This window comes from Pelodiscus sinensis, unplaced genomic scaffold, assembly GCF_049634645.1.
Source record: "Pelodiscus sinensis isolate JC-2024 unplaced genomic scaffold, ASM4963464v1 ctg34, whole genome shotgun sequence".
Taxonomy (NCBI): Eukaryota; Metazoa; Chordata; order Testudines; family Trionychidae; genus Pelodiscus; species Pelodiscus sinensis.
In genome coordinates this window covers 6,383,661-6,402,969 of record NW_027465849.1, presented here as the reverse complement: position 1 = coordinate 6,402,969, position 19,309 = coordinate 6,383,661, and the positions used below count along the sequence as shown (strand labels likewise).

At 64.7% G+C, this 19,309-nt stretch overlaps 1 protein-coding gene and 1 long non-coding RNA gene across 2 annotated transcripts; one reads left to right on the top strand and one right to left on the bottom strand.

Annotated features, from left to right (window-relative positions):
- Positions 1–5,198: 5,198 nt before the first annotated feature.
- LOC142823820 (uncharacterized) lies at positions 5,199–19,026 on the top strand. Its single transcript, XR_012898930.1, has 3 exons — positions 5,199–6,733; positions 9,419–9,541; positions 16,756–19,026. It is a non-coding gene; the product is annotated as an uncharacterized LOC142823820 (long non-coding RNA).
- On the bottom strand, positions 9,045–11,948 carry LOC142823819 (homeobox protein MSX-1-like). Its single transcript, XM_075915355.1, has 3 exons — positions 11,428–11,948; positions 10,434–10,597; positions 9,045–10,100 (listed from the first exon to the last, which is right to left on the bottom strand). Exons 1-3 carry the CDS (start codon positions 11,759–11,761, stop codon positions 9,948–9,950), a joined length of 651 nt encoding a protein of 216 aa, XP_075771470.1. The 5' UTR covers positions 11,762–11,948; the 3' UTR covers positions 9,045–9,947.
- Positions 19,027–19,309: the final 283 nt, after the last annotated feature.

The window sequence follows — 19,309 nt, the reverse complement described above, 5'->3', positions numbered from 1 at the left end:
CGATGGGCCCTGATCTCGGTCGCTGTGTGTCTGGGCGGCGCCCGGCCCGACGGGCCCTGATCTCGGTCGCTGTGTGTCTGGGCGGCGCCCGGCCCGACGGGCCCTGATCTCGGTCACTGTGTGTCTGGGCGGCGCCCGGCCCGACGGGGCCCTGATCTCGGTCACTGTGTGTCTGGGCGGCGCCCGGCCCGACGGGGCCCTGGTCTCGGTCACTGTGCGTCTGGGCGGAGCCCGGCCCGACGGGGCCCTGATCTCGGTCACTGTGTGTCTGGGCGGCGCCCGGCCCGACGGGCCCTGATCTCGGTCGCTGTGTGTCTGGGCGGCGCCCGGCCCGACGGGCCCTGATCTCGGTCACTGTGTGTCTGGGCGGCGCCCAGCCCGACGGGCCCTGATCTCGGTCACTGTGTGTCTGGGCAGCACCCGGCCCGACGGGGCCCTGATCTCGGTCGCTGTGTGTCTGGGCGGCGCCCGGCCCGACGGGCCCTGATCTCGGTCACTGTGTGTCTGGGCGGCGCCCGGCCCGACGGGCCCTGATCTCGGTCACTGTGTGTCTGGGCGGCGCCCGGCCCGATGGGCCCTGATCTCGGTCACTGTGTGTCTGGGCGCCCGGCCCGACGGGCCCTGATCTCGGTCACTGTGTGTCTGGGCAGCGCCCGGCCCGACGGACCCTGATCTCGGTCACTGTGTGTCTGGGCGGCGCCCGGCCCGACGGGGCCCTGATCTCGGTCACTGTGTGTCTGGGCGGCGCCCGGCCCGACGGGCCCTGATCTCGGTCACTGTGTGTCTGGACGGCGCCCGGCCCGACGGACCCTGATCTCGGTCACTGTGTGTCTGGGCGGCACCCGGCCCAACGGGCCCTGATCTCGGTCACTGTGTGTCTGGGCGCCCGGCCCGACGGGCCCTGATCTCGGTCACTGTGTGTCTGGGCGGCGCCCGGCCCGATGGGCCCTGATCTCGGTCACTGTGTGTCTGGGCAGCGCCCGGCCCGACGGGCCCTGATCTCGGTCACTGTGTGTCTGGGCGGCGCCCGGCCCAACGGGCCCTGATCTCGGTCGCTGTGTGTCTGGGCGCCCGGCCTGACGGACCCTGATCTCGGTCACTGTGTGTCTGGGCGGCGCCCAGCCCGACGGGCCCTGATCTCAGTCACTGTGTGTCTGGGCGGCGCCCAGCCCGACGGGCCCTGATCTCGGTCACTGTGTGTCTGGGCGCCCGGCCCGACGGGGCCCTGATCTCGGTCACTGTGTGTCTGGGCGGCGCCCGGCCCGACGGGCCCTGATCTCGGTCACTGTGTGTCTGGGCAGCGCCCGGCCCGACGGGGCCCTGATCTCGGTCGCTGTGTGTCTGGGCAGCGCCCGGCCCGACGGGCCCTGATCTCGGTCACTGTGTGTCTGGGCGGCGCCCGGCCCGACGGGCCCTGATCTCGGTCACTGTGTGTCTGGGCGGCGCCCGGCCCGACGGGGCCCTGATCTCGGTCACTGTGTGTCTGGGCGGTGCCCGGCCTGACGGGCCCTGATCTCGGTCACTGTGTGTCTGGGCGGCGCCCGGCCCGACGGGGCCCTGATCTCGGTCACTGTGTGTCTGGGCGGCGCCCGGCCCGACGGGCCCTGATCTCGGTCACTGTGTGTCTGGGCGCCCGGCCCGACGGGGCCCTGATCTCGGTCACTGTGCGTCTGGGCAGCGCCCGGCCCGACGGGGCCCTGATCTCGGTCACTGTGTGTCTGGGTGGCGCCCGGCCCGACGGGCCCTGATCTCGGTCACTGTGTGTCTGGGCGGCGCCCGGCCCGACGGGGCCCTGATCTCGGTCACTGTGTGTCTGGGCGGCGCCCGGCCCGACGGGGCCCTGATCTCGGTCACTGTGTGTCTGGGTGGCGCCCGGCCCGACGGGCCCTGATCTCGGTCACTGTGTGTCTGGGCGGCGCCCGGCCCGACGGGCCCTGATCTCGGTCACTGTGTGTCTGGGCGGCGCCCGGCCCGACGGGGCCCTGATCTCGGTCACTGTGTGTCTGGGCGGCGCCCGGCCCGACGGGCCCTGATCTCGGTCACTGTGTGTCTGGGCGCCCGGCCCGACGGGGCCCGATCTCGGTCACTGTGTGTCTGGGCGGCGCCCGGCCCGACGGGGCCCTGATCTCGGTCACTGTGTGTCTGGGCGGCGCCCGGCCCGACGGGCCCTGATCTCGGTCACTGTGTGTCTGGGCGGCGCCCGGCCCGACAGGCCCTGATCTCGGTCACCGTGTGTCTGGGCGGCGCCCGGCCCGACGGGCCCTGATCTCGGTCACTGTGTGTCTGGGCGGCGCCCGGCCCGACGGGCCCTGATCTCGGTCACTGTGTGTCTGGGCGGCGCCCGGCCCGACGGGGCCCTGATCTCGGTCACTGTGTGTCTGGGCGGCGCCCGGCCCGACGGGGCCCTGATCTCGGTCACTGTGTGTCTGGGCGGCGCCCGGCCCGACGGGGCCCTGATCTCGGTCACTGTGTGTCTGGGCGGCGCCCGGCCCGACGGGCCCTGATCTCGGTCACTGTGTGTCTGGGCGGCGCCCGGCCCGACGGGCCCTGATCTCGGTCACTGTGTGTCTGGGCGGCGCCCGGCCCGACGGGGCCCTGATCTCGGTCGCTGTGTGTCTGGGCGGCGCCCGGCCCGACGGGCCCTGATCTCGGTCACTGTGTGTCTGGGCGGCGCCCGGCCCGACGGGGCCCTGATCTCGGTCACTGTGTGTCTGAGCCGTGCTAGTATGATGGGACCCAACTCTCAAGCGGGGTCTCTATGCTTTACCGTAATAGACCTAATAACAACAACCTGCTAATTCAGTCAGGGTGGTACAAACACGTTGGCCCGTTGAGCTGCCAGACCGAGATCACGGCCCTTCCATGCTGGGCACGGCCCAGATGCTCAGCCCGAGACAGGCTGCCCCGAAGAGCTTCCGGTCTCAATCACAAGCCCTCGGGAGGACGGCTGAGTCTCCCACAGGTGGGGAGGAGTCTGGGGGCAGAGCGTATAATTGACCCCTGGACTTCTGAGGCCCAGCCCAGCGCTCTAACCACAAGGCTGTGCTGCCTTTTCTCTATAGCCCTGCCTTTGACACCTTTCTATTTACTTGCCAGTCTGCAGCTGGCAGATTGTGTCCATGTCTCCAAGCCCTGTTACAAGGTGTTGAATGCCAGTCCCCGGGCCGGGGATGCCAGCCGGTGCCACCCTGATAAGCACCCCCGCCAGCTTGGCGTTGGCCTTTCTTCTCCTTTTTCTTTTTCTCGTTCCCCTGTTCGGTCCTGCTGCATTTGGCGGCAAACAGGAAGTCCTGGTTAATGGTTAACCCTGGCAGCACCGCACTGACAGGTGCGGGCCAAGGACATGGAGAGATAAGGCAACAGACGGTGGCAGCGGTGGGATCACTGCAAGGACCCGCCCCTGCGATAACACGGCGCTGCCCTGATTAACTCCTCGCTTCCCTGCGCCAACAGAGCTGAGCGTGGGGTGCAACGGGCGCCCCGTGGATCGGGGCCTGTCACTCGGCGGGATCCAGCTGGAGCCGGGCACTAGCCGGGCTGGGCTGTGAAATGCATCAGACGGGTTCGTGGGCTGCCCTCTCCCCCACCCCCCGCCACCCACATGCACCAGCTCAGCGGCTGTCACCAAAGGCTCCTGCCCCGCAATGGGCTATCGCCCCCTGGTGGAGTCAGGAGGGAACTGCGCCCCCATGCTCGGGAGAGGCCACCCCAAAGCCCAGGCAGCCTGCCAGGGACCGTGTCACCGACTCGGGTGGGGTCCTGACGCTGTTATTGGGGTGGGCGGTATTGAAAAGCCCCCGCTCCCAGAATCCTGTGATCATGAGCCTCCCCTCCCCCCGTTAACGAAGGAAGTCACGAGGCTCGTGAAAATCCGGGCCCCTGGGGACCGTCCAGCTGGAGTAAAAAATAAATAAAATATATGGAGCTATACCTATCTCAGAGAGCTGGAAGGGACCTTGAGAGGTCATCGCGTTCAGTCCCCTCCCGGCAGGACCAAGCACCATTCCTAACAGATTTGCCCCAGATCCCTAAAAGGCCCCCTCAAGGGCTGAACTCGCAACCCTGGGTTTAGCACCGAGCTATCCCTCCCCCCTAGGAAATTGAGTAGAAATTGATGGCATCTAACTTTACACACACACACAATTACACACACACACACACACACAATTATACACACACACACAATTACACACACAATTATACACACACACACACACACAATTATACACACACACACAATTACACACACACACACACACACAATTATACACACACAAGACATACGCCCCGCCCCGGAAAGCTCAGATGAGTGGGATCTACTGGGGCTGCCCCAGATTTCGTTACCTTCCTGAGGATTGGGGGTGCCGGGGGTGCAGGACCCAGCTGTGCTCTGCCTCGCCCGGCCAGAGCAGAATTCGCCCTGCGGCGCTAGTGGCAGGAAACCAATGGGGGCCGGGGCGGGCAGGTCGGGCTCTGGCGGGTGGAGGGCCGCCGGGCAGGGGGTGGAGTGGGCATGGAGCCGCAGCGAGCCTGGAACGGCCGGGGTTCCAAAACCAGAGGGGGGATGGAGCAGAGGAGTTGCTCCTGAAGCTCCCTCCGTTCCCCAGGGTGGGGGGCTGGCATCCCACAATGCCCTGCATAAATCTCCCCCCAGGCAGTGCGCCGGCTGGCAAAGCCGGGGGCGGGGGAGGAGCCACTGTGCAGCGCGGCTTTGGTCCGCGAGGACGCCCGGGCTCAGCCGAGACGGCCGAGTGCCCTGCATGCCAGGCACATGGCGGTGCCAACACAGGGCAGCCATACTCATTCCTCCCCGTCTTCCCTGCCCCTCCTGTGGCCCAGGGCTTCAGGCAGTGGAACAGGCAGCCAGGACGCCTTGGGTTCTACTCCCCGCTCCACCACCGGCTTCCTGTCCCCATGTGCCTCAGTTTACCACTGTCCAATGGAAGCTGCCGCTGCGTGACGCAGCCAAACCGCGTCTTAGGACTTGTCTGTGTGCGTGGTTAGGCCAGCCTGGCTGGTGCGGGGATGGTGCGACTTGGTTTCCCCCTCCGGACAAGCCTTTCCTAGCACCTTCCCCCGTCCTCTGCCAAGTCTGTTTCCAGGCAAAAGATCAGAGGTGCTGATTCTTTGTGCCTTAAAGTGGGGGGGGGGCTCTTGACTGACCTTTGTCATCCTGCATGTTGGTTCTCGGGGGGGTCGCTTCCAGCTGAGGTCAAAGGTCAGCTTGGTCTCTGTTCTCTCTGGGCCCCAGGAGATGCCTCCCCTTCCACCTTCAGCCAGAGCCTCTGCAGGGTGCTGCGGTCCTGGGGCCGTGCTGGCCTGGGGAGGGGGGAGCTAGGGCCCACCCTGTCCCAGATGGATCCCTCTTCCTTGGGCAGGATGGGGCTCAGGTGGGTGCTGGAGTTGGTCAGGGAATCTCGGCTTCGCCATGTCCAACAGAGGGGAGTTGGTTTGTTATTGTAGGGTCTCTCAGGAGCCCGGGGGCTGGGTCTGAGCTCCGTGCCCGCTGGATTGTTATTGTAGGGCTGAGCAAGGGTGGGGCCTGCTGGTTTATCGTGGTAGGGCAGCAGAGGGGCTGTGAACACCGATTTGTTATTGTAGCGGGAGGGCTGTGCCCACCTGCTTGTTATTCTGGGCTGGCTGAGAGTTATGGAGGTTGCACAAACTAGGTTGTTATTGTAGGGTTGCTCGGGGGCTGCTGGCATTGGCTTGTTATTGTAGGGTAGCTGAGGGGCTGTTGATGTTGGTTTGTTATTGTAGGGTAGCTGAGGGGCTGTTGACATTGGTGTGTTATTGTAGGGTAGCTGGGGGGCAGTTGATGTTGGTTTGTTATTGTAGGGTAGCTGAGTGGCTGTTGATGTTGGTGTGTTATTGTAGGGTAGCTGAAGGGCTGTTGATGTTGGTTTGTTATTGTAGGGTAGCTGAGGGGCTGTTGACGTTGGTTTCTTATTGTAGGGTTGCCGGCGTTGGTTTGTTATTGTAGGGTAGCTGAGGGGCTGTTGACGTTGGTGTGTTATTGTAGGGTAGCTGGGGGGCTGTTGATGTTGGTTTGTTATTGTAGGGTAGCTGAGGGGCTGTTGACGTTGGTTTGTTATTGTAGGGTAGCTGGGGGGCTGCTGATGTTGGTTTGTTATCAGAGAACCCAACACACAGGTGAGCTGTCCATGTGCCCCGTGCAGCTGCACACGCGTCGCCACCCTCACACGCTCCACACACGCACATCGACATGCACCCATTCACCAGCTCCTGTGCCACAAGCATGTCGAGAGCCCAAGCCAGCCCATCACGCTGGGCCTTTGCGGGGAATTGGCTCCCTGAGCTGCCTGCTCGCCAGGGGCTGCCGCACGCTGACATGTGGAACAGCCCCGAGAGGTGAGGAGGGGTGGGGAAACTGAGGCACGGGGTAAGGAAGTGACACGTTCAGCGTCCCAACGGGAGTCTACGGAAGAGTTGGGGAGAGAACCCAGGAGCCCTGACTCCCAGCCCCTCCCCGCTTTCTACCCCCTACAGCCCACTCCCCTCCCAGAGCCAGGACAGAGTCCTGCCTCCGAACCTGCCCTGCTCTGACCACTGGACGGCGCTCCCCTCCGCCCCTCCCCGCAGCATCGCTTTGAGAAGGTTGATTTAAGGAGCTAAGCTGGGAGCTGGTCCTGCCCTCTCCCATTTCCCTCCTCCCCGTCCCAAGGGAGGGCAACGTATCCGGCCGGAGGCACCTTTCCCCTACTCCCCAGAGGTGAGTGACTGATTAGCGGCCGGGGCTGGACTTCGGCCCTGAGCCCTGGAGACGTGGGCTCCGTGTTTGCCTTCAGCCAGGCGACCTGCACAGGGATCAGGCCAGGAGCCGAGCCATTGGGAAAGAGGAGAGGGACGAGGGGACCTGCCCGGGGCATGGGGCGAGGGCGCAGCAGGGTGCGTGTGTGTGTGATCCTGTGCGTGTGCACCTGGGGGAGTGTGCGCACCGTCTGCCTGGGGTGTGCGCATGCCCCCTGCTGCCCCCTGCTGGCGGGGACGAGCCCCGCTCTGGGGGTGTCAGCGGGTGGGCGCGGCGCCGCATCGGGCACGAGCTTTTCCTGGGCCAGTCTCGGCGGGTGGAGGCGGCAAGCTGGGAAGGGCGCAGCCTGGCAGGGGGCTCCGGGCATCCCAGCTCTGCAGCGGGAGGCGCTCCCGGCGTCCCGCGAGCGCCCCTGCAGTCACAAGACACAAAGGGGGGGGGGGTTCCCGATCGCGGCAGTGCACCAGAAAACCAACGGCCCGGCCCGGCGCGCACAGCTGCGAAGTCGCCCTTTGTCGGCGGTGCCCGGGCTCCCGGATTCCCCCGCCCCGGCTCAGCTCCCCACTAAGAGCAGGGGGGCTGCCAGGGTCCCAACAGGGAGGCTGCGCCCAGGAAGCTGGGAGCTGGGCAGCACCTGGGGAGTGAGAAGCTGGGCGGGCACAGGCTGGCTGGGAGGTGGGGGGCACAGGCTGGCTGGGAGCGGGGGGGCACAGGCTGGCTAGGAGGTGGGGGGCACAGGCTGGCTAGGAGGTGGGGGGCACAGGCTGGCTGGGAGCGGGGGGCACAGGCTGGCTAGGAGGTGGGGGGCACAGGCTGGCTGGGAGCGGGGGGGCACAGGCTGGCTGGGAGCAGGGGGCACAGGCTGGCTGGGAGGTGGGGGTCACAGGCTGGTTGGGAGCGGGGGGGCACAGGCTGGCTGGGAGCGGGGGGGCACAGGCTGGCTAGGAGGTGGGGGGCACAGGCTGGCTGGGAGCGGGGGGGCACAGGCTGGCTAGGAGGTGGGGGGCACAGGCTGGCTGGGAGCGGGGGGTCACAGGCTGGCTGGGAGCGGGGGGCACAGGCTGGCTAGTAGGTGGGGGGCACAGGCTGGCTGGGAGCGGGGGGGCACAGGCTGGCTAGGAGGTGGGGGGCACAGGCTGGCTGGGAGCTGGGGGGCACAGGCTGGCTGGGAGCGGGGGGCACAGGCTGGCTGGGAGCGGGGGGGCACAGGCTGGCTGGGAGCGGGGGGCAAAGGCTGGCTGGGAGCGGGGGGCACAGGCTGGCTGGGAGCTGGGGGGCACAGGCTGGCTGGGAGCGGGGGGGCACAGGGAGCGGGGGGGCACAGGCTGGCTGGGAGCTGGGGGGTACAGGCTGGTTGGGAGCGGGGGGGCACAGGCCGGCTGGGAGCGGGGGGGCACAGGCTGGCTGGGAAGTGGGGGGCACAGGCTGGCTGGGAACAGGGGGGTCACAGGCCGGCTGGGAGCTGAGCGCTGGGAGTTGGGCAGCTCACATCGCCCTAGCAGCACCGTTGTGTGGTCCAGGCCCCAGCTCCCAGGCCGGCCGGACCTTAGCAGGCCTTGGGCAGGTTCCCCTTGAGGCCAAGGCCGGAGGGAACTGGCAGAGAGCGGGTGCTGCATGGCCGGGGTCACCCGCAGGGGCCAGCAGAGAGGTGGGGGGACGTTGGCGCAGCCCGGGGAAGAGGAGGTTGGGGGACTTTGGCACAGCTGGGGGGAGGTCAGGGAGGGCTGGCACAGCCGGGGGGGCCAGGTTGGGGGACATTGGCACAGCTGGCGGGAGGTCAGGGAGGGCTGGCACAGCCGGGGGGGCCAGGTTGGGGGACATTGGCACAGCTGGCGGGAGGTCAGGGAGGGCTGGCACAGCCGGGGGGGGGCTGGTTGGGGGACATTGGCACAGCTGGCGGGAGGTCAGGGAGGGCTGGCACAGCTGGGGGGGGCTGGTTGGGGGACATTGGCACAGCTGGAGGGGATGGGGGGCTGAATGGCACATCTCGGGGCCAAGGGGGACCCACTGGCTCAGTTTCCCTGTGTACTTTGGCCAGCACCCTCCTCACTGAGCCCCCAGGCAGCACGGTGCCCCCTCCCGGCCTTGGCCATGCTGGGGGCAGGGCGCCCTCGCTGCATCCCCATGGTCTAGCCCTTCCACGCAGGACCCAGGCCAGCCGGGCCTAGCAGGGTCCAGCCAGGGGAGGGGAGCACGGGATGCTCTTGGCAACTCCCCACGGCCCCCAGCCCCATGGAGGGACACAAGGAAACCGCCACACGAGAGCCACCTGCCGGGATCAAAAGGGGTTTATTGCCCCCCCACCGGGTGCAGCTATCCGGGGGGGGGCAGCTCCTCCAGCCAGGCTCCCCTCCCCTGACAGGGGCCGTCCTGCCCCCAGAGCCAACCCGGATGTGACGAAAGGCTTCCGGCCCCTGTCAAACCAGAGTGACTCTGTTTACATCCGGGAACTGAACACAGATTTACCCCCCTCTCTCTGGCGTAAGGACTCTGGCCCTGCCCCAAGTGACTCGGGGGTGACTCTGGCTTGATCCGAGGTGGGGGGCGCTGAGATCTGAATTCAGTCCTGTCCCCACTGCGGTCGGGGGTGACTCCGGTTTGGCCCCGGGAAGCTGAGATGCTAATCTGATTCCTTGGGAATCTCAGGTCCAGTCGCCCCGACCCTGGCTCACCCCCTGCCCCGTGGGGAGCTCCGGGCATGGGGGCAGGCCACTCTGCTGAGTCCAACTCCAGCATTGTCACTGGCTGAAGATTTGGTGACGGCTGAAGGTCAGAAGCGGGGCTGGGGGGGCACCCTGTCTTCCCCCACCCCACTTGCTCTGCAGTCATCCTTTGTCTGGGACCTGAGGTTAGGGGTCAGCCCTGGGGACACGGCCCAGCAGGGGGCGCTCCAGGGTAGAGGGGGCCCAGCCTGGGTCAGTGGGGAGCCCTGACCTGGAGTGCTAATTGCATGGCTGGCTCTGGAAGGGGGGCAGCTGCAGGGGGGCAAATGTTGGCTAAAGATCGGAGGGGGGGGCAGAGGATGGATTGGGGCCAGCTGGGGGGGGAGGCTGGCGTTTGATCGTTGCCCTGTAACAATGTGGGGGGCACAGCCCATGGGGGAACCCCCCCCGTGGTAAACCCAGGTCTTTTTGTAGTCCCCACTGCTGACTCAGATGCCCGAGGCCACGGCGGCTCAAGGGGGCAGAATCCTGGTGCTGCCCGGCCCCAGTCCGAGGGGGGGAGGAGGGGCCGGCTCTACCCCCTCCCGGGCGGTGCTGCTAGTTGGCTGCTCCTTCAGGAAGTCCCGCCTTTCCCGGGCCCGCCGGTTCTGGAACCAGATTTTCACCTTGGAACAAACAACAGCCGCCGTCACCACGAATGCGGCGCTCAGGTAGCCCCTGGGTGCCAACAGCCCCAGCGCACAGAGAGGGAAACTGAGGCACGGTGCCCCGGGACCCAGATCTCTCCAGCAGGGGGCGCTGCGGGAGCAGGAAAGCTAGGGCCTGTGTGACACCAGGATCCTCCAGCAGGGTCTCAACCCACAGGCTGGCTGCCCCTTGGACGCCCCCCCCCGGGGTATCCCCCCAGCCCCAGGCCAGCTGCCCTCGCTCCAACGAGCGCTGATAACTGAGAAGCTCCGCCTGGCTCCCCTGGACCTTGCCCAAGGTCAGTCCCCTACCTGGGTCTCGCTGAGTCCCAGCAGCGCCGCCAGCTCCCCGACCTGCCCGCTGCTCAGGTAGCGCGTCTGCCGGTAGCTGCCCTCCAGGATGCCAATCTGGGCCGCAGAGAACGGGACGCGGGGGCTGCGGGATGCCCGGCTGGGGCTGCCCCCCCGCTTTGCCTCTGCAGGGAGGGAAGGGGGGCGTGAACCAGGGTCTAAACAGCAGCCGGAGAGAAGGACTCAGGCTGCCTGACCCCCCCCCACACACCCAGCCCCTGCTCTTTGCACCAGCCCCAGACATTTCATTCTGGAAGCCACAGCCCCAGTGGGCTGGTAGGGGTGCTGGGCTGCAGGGAGTGGAGCAGCCAGCAGGGGGCGCTGGGGTGTAGGGATCAGGGCAGGGGCTGAGCAGGGGGCACCAGGCTGTGGGGAGGGGGGGTGGGGCCCAGGAGGGGGCTCTGGGCTGCGGGGAGCAGGGTGGGGCCCAGGAGGGGGCGCTGGGCTGCGGGGAGGGGGGTGGGGCCCAGCAGGGGGCGCCGGGCTTTTGGGAACAGGGTGGGTCCCAGCAGGGGGCGCTGGGCTGCAGGGAGCATCCCAAGAGGGGGCGCTGGGCTGTGGAGAGAGCGGTGGGGTCCAGCAGGGGGCGCTGGGAGCGGGGTGGGTCCCAGCAGGGGGCGCTGGGCTCTGGGGAGCAGGGTGGGGTCCAGCAGGGGGCGCTGGGAGCAGGGTGGGTCCCAGCAGGGGGCGCTGGGCTCTGGGGAGCAGGGTGGGGTCCAGCAGGGGGCGCTGGGAGCAGGGTGGGTCCCAGCAGGGGGCGCTGGGAGCAGGGTGGGGTCCAGCAGGGGGCGCTGGGAGCAGAGTGGGGCCCAGCAGGGGGCGCTGGGAGCAGGGTGGGGCCCAGCGGGGGGGCAGAGTCCCTGCTTCCTCCTGTGTCCCACCCTCCTGGCCGTGCGCCAGGCCTGCAGGGCTGAGCCCCCCCGCCCCCCCATGGGTGCCGGGAGGGGGATCTTACTTGCCAGGCGAAGCGGCTTGAAGTGGGAGCAGTGGATCCAGGCGTAGCCAGGCGGGGTCGCCCCCCACGCCGCAGCCCCCTTGCCCAGCTCCTCCTGGCGCCCCCTTTCCCCCGGCCCCTCCAAACTGCCCAGGGCCAGGAGGGAGCCGATAGAGAAGTCGGCCACACGCTGGGAGGGCTGGGCTGCCGGGGGTGGGGGGAAGCCTCGGGCGGGATCCAGGAGTCCCGTTGGGGGAGCAAAGCCGGGGACCCCCTGTCTGAGGAGGAGGGGCCACGGGGTGAGCACCCCGAGCTGGGCGCTGCCCTCCAGGCTGCTGATGCCGAAGCTGCCCATGGTCCCTGCCAGCGGGACAAGGGGGTGATGGAGCACGGGGAGCGGGGGGAGAGCCCCGGGGCTGGGGGCGCAGGGCCCTGGGGACAAGGGTGTTCGATGTGATGTGGAGACCTGGGAACCAGAGGAGATACACACTGGGGGCAGGGGGCCAGCTGGGAGAGTGGGGGTAGGGGGCAGAGCGCTAGGGGCAGGAGGGGCGGGGGGCAGAGCCCTGGAGGGGGCAGAGCGCTAGGGGCAGGAGGGGCGGGGGGGCAGAGCCCTGGAGGGGGCAGAGCGCTAGGGGCAGGAGGAGCGGGGGCAGGGCCCTACAGGGGGCAGAGCGCTAGGGGCAGGAGGGGCAGGGGGCAGAGTCCTGGGGGCAGAGCGCTAGTGGCAGGAGGGGCAGGGGGCAGAGTCCTGGGGGCAGAGAGCTAGGGGCAGGAGGGGCAGGGGGCAGAGCCCTGGAGGGGGCAGAGCGCTGGGGCAGGAGGGGCGGGGGGCAGAGCCCTGGAGGGGGCAGAGCGCTAGGGGCAGGAGGGGCGGGGGGCAGAGCCCTGGAGGGGGCGGAGCACTAGGGGCAGGAGGGGCAGGGGGCAGAGTCCTGGGGGCAGATCGCTGGGGCAGGAGGGGCGGGGGCAGAGCGCTGGGGCAGGAGGGGCGGGGGGCAGAGTCCTGGGGGCAGATCGCTGGGGCAGGAGGGGCGGGGGCAGATCGCTGGGGCAGGAGGGGCGGGGGCAGATCGCTGGGGCAGGAGGGGCGGGGGCAGAGCGCTGGGGCAGGAGGGGCGGGGTCAGATCGCTGGGGCAGGAGGGGCAGGGGCAGAGCGCTGGGGCAGGAGGGGCGGGGGCAGATCGCTGGGGCAGGAGGGGCGGGGGCAGAGTGCTGGGGCAGGGGGTGGGAGCAGGGTGCCCGAGTGGCACTGCCTGGCGCCCCAGCCCCTATTTAAGGACAGGGCACCGGCAAGAGGAGCTTTAGCGGGATTTACCCAGGACCAATCAGGGCGCTGGGATCCCCTGGCCGCAGGGAGGGGCGAGGAGGCTTAGGGTGGGCTCACTGCAAAACATGGGGGGGGATCCTGGAGCCCACAAGGAATGGGATCCTCCCAAAACCCATGGCCGGCCACTCTCCCGGAATTCTACCAGGACCTCCTCCAGACCTGGCAGCTGCTCTCGGCGACCAGGCCCGTTGTGGCCTCGGAGGGAGCAGACCTCGGCGCGGAGCCCCTGCTCCACAATCCAGCCTTGTGCGTGCAGGTGGCGGAGTCTCCCTCGGCGCGCCGGAGGCTGATCCTGGCAGAAACCACCATGGTCGGAGACCTCCTGGACTACGACGGGGGGGACTGGGGGGACCCCCGGGCGCTCGCTCAGCGCATGGGGCTCTCCACCCCCCGAGCCCCCCTGCGCCTACTCCAGGAGGTGAAGGCGGCTTTGCCGCGGCCCGCTCTCGACTTCCTGCAGCGGTCCTTGCGAGAGGGAACGCCCCGCCCCTCCCCTCCTGCAAAGCCTCCGGCCCTTATTATTGGGCCCCTGTTCCACGGGCCCCCCCGGCCTCCCCATCCCTGGACCCCCAGCCAGCTGCAAAAATTGCAGCCGGTCTGTTTCCGAACCGCGCCCAGAGAACAGCTGCACACGCTCGTGCTCCACACCCTGCATTTCCCCACCCTCATGTCCCGCCCCGACACCAAATGGCGGGACTATAGACCTATAGAGGGTGGGAGACCCCGAAGGGCCAGCGTTTATTCCGATCTAATTCCGCGGCCCGTCGGGGACATCAGTTGGCGGCTCCTGCACGGAGCCGTGAGCACGGGCGTGTTCACCCCCATCCCAGACACCTGCCCCTTCTGCGGCGTGAGGGAGAACCTGGCGCACGCCTACCTCGAATGCGCCAGGGTGCAGCCCCTATTCCGGCTCCTCCAGAACCTCTTATTGAGGTTCTGGCTGCACTTTTCCCCTCACCTTTTTGTCTATGCACACCCAATCCGTGGCCCCACAAAGTCGCGAGACCTCCTCGTCAACCTGCTCCTGGCCTGGCAAAGACCGCTATCTATAACACCAGGAGCAGGATGCTGGACGAGGGGTTCTCTGCGACTGTGGGGCCTATTTCCGTTCCTCCCTGGTTTCACGTATCCGGGCAGAGCTCCTCTGGGCGGCGTCCACTGGCTCCTTCGACAGCTTTGAGGAGCAGTGGGCGCTGTCCGGGGTTCTCTGCTCGCTGTCCCCATCCGGTTCCCTAGTTATAAACCTTTAGCCCGCACGCCTTGCCCTTTTTGTCATTATTTGTCCCCAGGAATTAGTTGAGCACGGGTCCAGTCGTCCCTCCCGCAAGGCTGGGGGAGGGGCTTTTAGAAAGCCCGCCCACTCTCCCGTGTCCTCAAATAGACCCAGTGGGGGGCTGTGACAGCCCCCAGAGAAGGGGGCTCCCGGCACCTCGGTGCTAATGAAAGAGTCGAGTCCTGCACTGAATTAGGGACAGGTTTCAGGGACCCTCACCCGGTGCTGAGATGCAGCTGCCTCTGGGGGGGTGCAGGGGCTGCTTACACAGGGACCCCTCACTCAGCGCTGAGATGCAGCTGCCTCTGGGGGGGTGCAGGGGCTGCTTACACAGGGACCCCTCACTCAGCGCTGAGATGCAGCTGCCTCTGGGGGGGGTGCAGGGGCTGCTTACACAGGGACCCCTCACTCAGCGCTGAGATGCAGCTGCCTCTGGGGGGGTGCAGGGGCTGCTTACACAGGGACCCCTCACCCGGCGCTGAGATGCAGCTGCCTCTGGGGGGGGGGCGCAGGGGCTGCTTACACAGGGACCCCTCACCCGGCGCTGAGATGCAGCTGCCTCTGGGGGGGGCGCAGGGGCTGCTTACACAGGGACCCCTCACCCGGCGCTGAGATGCAGCTGCCTCTGGGGGGGTGCAGGGGCTGCTTACACAGGGACCCCTCACCCGGCGCTGAGATGCAGCTGCCTCTGGGGGGGTGCAGGGGCTGCTTACACAGGGACCCCTCACCCGGCGCTGAGATGCAGCTGCCTCTGGGGGGGTGCAGGGGCTGCTTACACAGGGACCCCTCACCCGGCGCTGAGATGCAGCTGCCTCTGGGGGGGTGCAGGGGCTGCTTACACAGGGACCCCTCACCCGGCACTGAGATGCAGCCTCCTTTGGAATGAAGTGAAGCAGTTATTTAAAAGATGCAGCAACATCACACTGCTGGTTGGGACCGAAAGCGGAAGAGGGGCCATATCCCAGCTCACAATCCCCTCTGCTTTTGTATCTCCCCACACACAGCTCTGCCCGTGCCCCTCACTCCTGACCCGCAGTCCCCTGCCAGCCCAGCCCTGGGTTCCCCCAGACCTGGTGGTGCCCCTCACTCCCAACCTGCAGCCCCTGCTATCCTGACCCTGGGTTCCTTGGCAAACATGAGGGGCAGGGTGTGGGGCTGGTAATGTCGCTCGCTTTTCCCCACTGCCACTGCCCCAGTCTGAACCCAGCGCGGGCCCCCTGCCCTGGCCAATGTGTCTCCCCTTCCCCCTCTCCCATGCCCTCTCCTGCCTGTTTACCTGCCTTTGGCTTCATCTCTCCCCAAAGGCTCCTGTTACCTGCTGGTTCCCCGGTGCCCCGGCCGTTGTCAGGAGAACGCTTGATCCGGCCGCTGGTTTTGGGATTAAGGCACCAGAGCAAGCACAAAAGAGCCAGCGAGCCGAGGGGCCACAATTAACTAATTACCTGCTCGGCCTTTAATCCCCGGCGGGGAGCGCGTAACCCAATCGCACCCCCTTATACAACGAGGCTCCTGAGGGACTGGCTGAGCCAGGCACGACCACCCACCCCCAGCACCTCAGCCCCTCCGCAGGGAGACGAGACCGTGGAGCGCAGCAGGCTCCTTAATCCAGCAGATAAAGGCAGAGCAAGATTGGAGGCTGGGAGCTGAAACGAGAGACAGTCAGGCTAGAAATCAAGTGCCAATTTTTCAAAAGGAGGGGAATTAACCATTGGACTGAACCCAGAATTCCTGGCTTCCAGCCCCCCTGCTCTAACCACTGGGCCTCACTCCCCTCCCAGAGCTGGGAATAGAACTCAGGAGTCCCGGTACCTAGTCCTGCTGCTCTAACCACTGGGACTCACTCCCCTCCCAGAGCTGGGAATAGAACTCAGGAGTCCTGGTACCTAGCCCTGCTGCTCTAACCACTAGACTCCCCTCCCAGTAAAACTCAGGAGTCCTGAACAGTGGGCTGGCAGCAAACAGCCTCTCAATTTTGGGGATGGATTGAATTCAGACGGGCTAAGCGAACTGCAAAGAAATGGGAAGGGGAGGATGGGGGGTGGAAGGAAGTGAAGTGGAAGGGGGCTGAGTGATGGCAAAGTGAGTGAGCATTGCCAGCAGATCTAGGGGAGCGATTATTCCCTTTTATTTGGCACTGGGGAGCCCACATCTGGAGTATTGCGGCCAATTCTGGGGGGCCCCGTACAGAAAGGACGTGGACGCATTGGAGAGAGTCCAGTGAAGGGTGACAAAAATGATTCGGGGGCTGGAGCACTTGACCTATGAGGAGAGGCGGAGGGACTGGGGCTTGTTTAGTCTGCAGAAGAGAAGAGTGAGGGGGGATTTGAGAGCAGCCTTCAACTTCCTGCAGGGAGGTACCAAAGAGGATGGAGAGAGGCTGTTCTCTGTGGTGGCAGATGGCAGAACAGGGAGCCATGGTCTCTAGTTGCAGGGAGGGCATGAGGGGTCGAGGTTGGATATTAGGGGAAACTATTTCTGTAGGAGGGTGGGGAAGAACTGGGGTGGGTTCCCTAGGGAGGGGGTGGAGTCTCCATCCCTAGAGGTGTTTAAGTCTCGGCTTGACAAAGCCCTGGCTGGGATAATTGGGTCGGCGTTGGTCCAGCTTTGGGCAGGTGTCTGGACTCGATGACTCCTGACGTCTCTGCCCACCCTAGGAGTCTGTGATTCTATGAATGGTGACATAAGGCGTAACACGGTAAAACAAAATAAAATCTCCCTTACGGCGCCATTTTTGTCACCTCTCAGCAGCCCATGCCCCAGTGACTCACCCTCACTAAAGACACAGCCTACTGAAAGATCACCACCTCGCACGAGAGATACTCTCTCTGCTGGAGACGCAACATCCTTATGACGAACTATGCAAGAAGATCGGATGGGGCGACGGAAGAACAGCTGACCTCAAGGGAACATACTCTCGCTTACATTCCTCAATCCACCCGACCAATCGGTCCATCTCGGCAGGAGAAGTTTGGCTATACTGATGACCCATGCACTGCTGCCCAGGCCAAAGATCCAGGCTGAAGTTGTGTTACCAGTAGCGCAATCCAGGGTCTCAATCGGTTACACCAAGAACCGGCTGCGTGCCAGCCCAGACAGAACACAAGTGAATCTCTTCCCTCAGTGCAGTTATGAGGCTGGAAGCCAAATTGACATCTGGAATGAGGTACCCCTTGCCCGGTGCGGGGTTCCTGCCTGTTTCGGAGTGATGCCTGCCTGTACTCTCTTTTGAGGTCCACATGTAGGGTTGCCCGGTGACCAGTTTTGTACCGAACAGTCCAGTATTTGAGCTTTCTGTTCGGGAAAAAAATTGAGAAACTATAATTGAGTAACTAGAACTGTCCAGTATTTTCTCAATCAGACGTGATGTAGATTGTGATGTAATGTCAAGTGTGTCCAATATTTTTGTTGAAACCATCTGGCAACCCTACCCACATGGAGAAAGTGAAAGGCAAAGCTAAGTGCCTTGGACTTCAGGGCTCTATTCCCAGCTCTGGTAGCGGAGTGTAGGGTTACCAGATGGGTTTCAAAAAAATACCAGACACGTGATCTCAGAATGGGAGGGGGAGGGCGACCGGCCGGGAGGGGAGTGGGGCTGGCTGGGGGAGATCAGAGAAGGAACCGGCCGGCGGAAAGCAGGGCTTGCTGGGAGGGGGTTGGAGGGAGCAGGGCTGGCTTGGGGAGAACCAGCCAGTGGGGAGTGGGGCTGCCCCGGGCGCACGCAGATCCTGTGGTGCTGCCCATCCCGCGCATGGTCCCGGCGCGGCACACGGGTAAGTCTGGCCCCAGGGATTCCATCCCACCCTGGCTCCACCCTCCCCTCCCCCCACTGTGTAGTTGTGTACTGCCTGGCTGGTCGACGCGCTCACGCAGCGTGACTCACGCAGTGCGAGTGTGTCGACCAGCCAGGCAGTACGCAGCTACGTACTGATACTCATTATAACAATAAAACGTAGGTAATTAGAAAATACCCAACATTTCTATGTCCGGTATTTTCTCAATTTGTTTCCCAGACAGAAAGTTCAAATACCAGACTGTCCGGTTCAAAACCGGACACCTGGCAACCCTAGGGTAGTGGGGTCTAGTGGGTTAGAGCAGGGAGGCTAGAAGCTAGGAATTCTGGGTTCTGTCCATGGTGTCTGGTTTTGAACCAGACAGTCCAGTATTTGAGCTTTCTGTTTGGGAAACAAATTGAGAAAATAGAAATGTCCAGTATTTTCTCAGTAAGACAAATGTAGATTGTGATGTCATGTCAAGTATGTCCAGTATTTTTGTTGAAACCATCTGGCAACCCTATCTGTCCAACGCTTAACACACTAGGAGTGAACCAATTCAACTTGGGGAACCAGCCCAGCTCCAAACTGTCACGCCTGCACTTGGCTATTTGATGGCTGAATACACCTGTCTGGTGTGAGCAAAACTGGCCCATGCAGAGAAACAGGACCCGGCATTGCATGACAGCTTCCTCTACCTCCCGGGATGTCTATACCCCACCACAGCTTTTCCGCGCTTGCTGGAATCGCTCGCCCCGATATCGGCAGAGAGGTTGCAAGCAATATGGAACAATGACGACAGGTTGAAGATACTGGACATCAGCAGACATGGCTTTGGTTTGGATTGGCTAAAGTCTGTTCAAATGTGTTTATATGCCCAATAGGATGTACCATTAAGAAAACGGCCTGGTATAAATTTACTTGAACTTCACGCTAAGTTGGCTCGACCTCGACAGGAGTTGTGCTCCAGACACAGGCAAAGGGGGGCATATTTGGGTGGGCATATGGCTAAGTGGGTGGGCCCTGGCTAGGGTTGCCAGGTGTCCAGTATTGAACCGGACAGTTCGGTAGGCGATTCTTAAAGGGGCCACGCGCTTGCTTTCTTTCTTTCTTTCTTTCTTTCTTTCTTTCTTTCGTTTTTTGTTGTGTTTGTTTATTTAACAACTCTTGGGTCCTTTTTTTTCGGAATTTTTTTCTGAAACCAGCTGAGGCCCACCCAGGCCAAAATGGGCATCGAACTCCTTTGGGCGGGCGCAGGAGGGGGAGGGTCCGGCGGGGGGGGGTGAAAGGTGTTGGGGGAGGGGAGGCTGCTGCCCCTGGGCGGGGGATGGGCAGATTGTGGGTGGGGTGAGGGTCTAGGGCCAAGGGGATCACTGGGAGGGGGCGGTGGGGTCAGAGGTCAAAGGTCATTGAGGGGAGGCTGAAGATGGGGTCAAAGGGCACAGAGGAGAGGCTCATGTGACCAGGGCTCTCGGGTCAAAGGGCACAGAGGAGAGGCAGGGGTCGGGGTCAAAGGGCAGGTGGGAGCT

Excerpts from the sequence above, each read along its gene's own strand:
- LOC142823819 (XM_075915355.1), bottom strand. The coding sequence starts at position 11,761 with ATGGGCAGCTTCGGCATCAGCAGCCTGGAGGGCAGCGCCCAGCTCGGG. Across the intron at positions 10,598-11,427 it reads CAAGCCGCTTCGCCTGGCAA|AGGCAAAGCGGGGGGGCAGC; the intron begins GTAAGATCCCCC and ends CCCTCCCTGCAG. Across the intron at positions 10,101-10,433 it reads TGGGACTCAGCGAGACCCAG|GTGAAAATCTGGTTCCAGAA; the intron begins GTAGGGGACTGA and ends GTTTGTTCCAAG.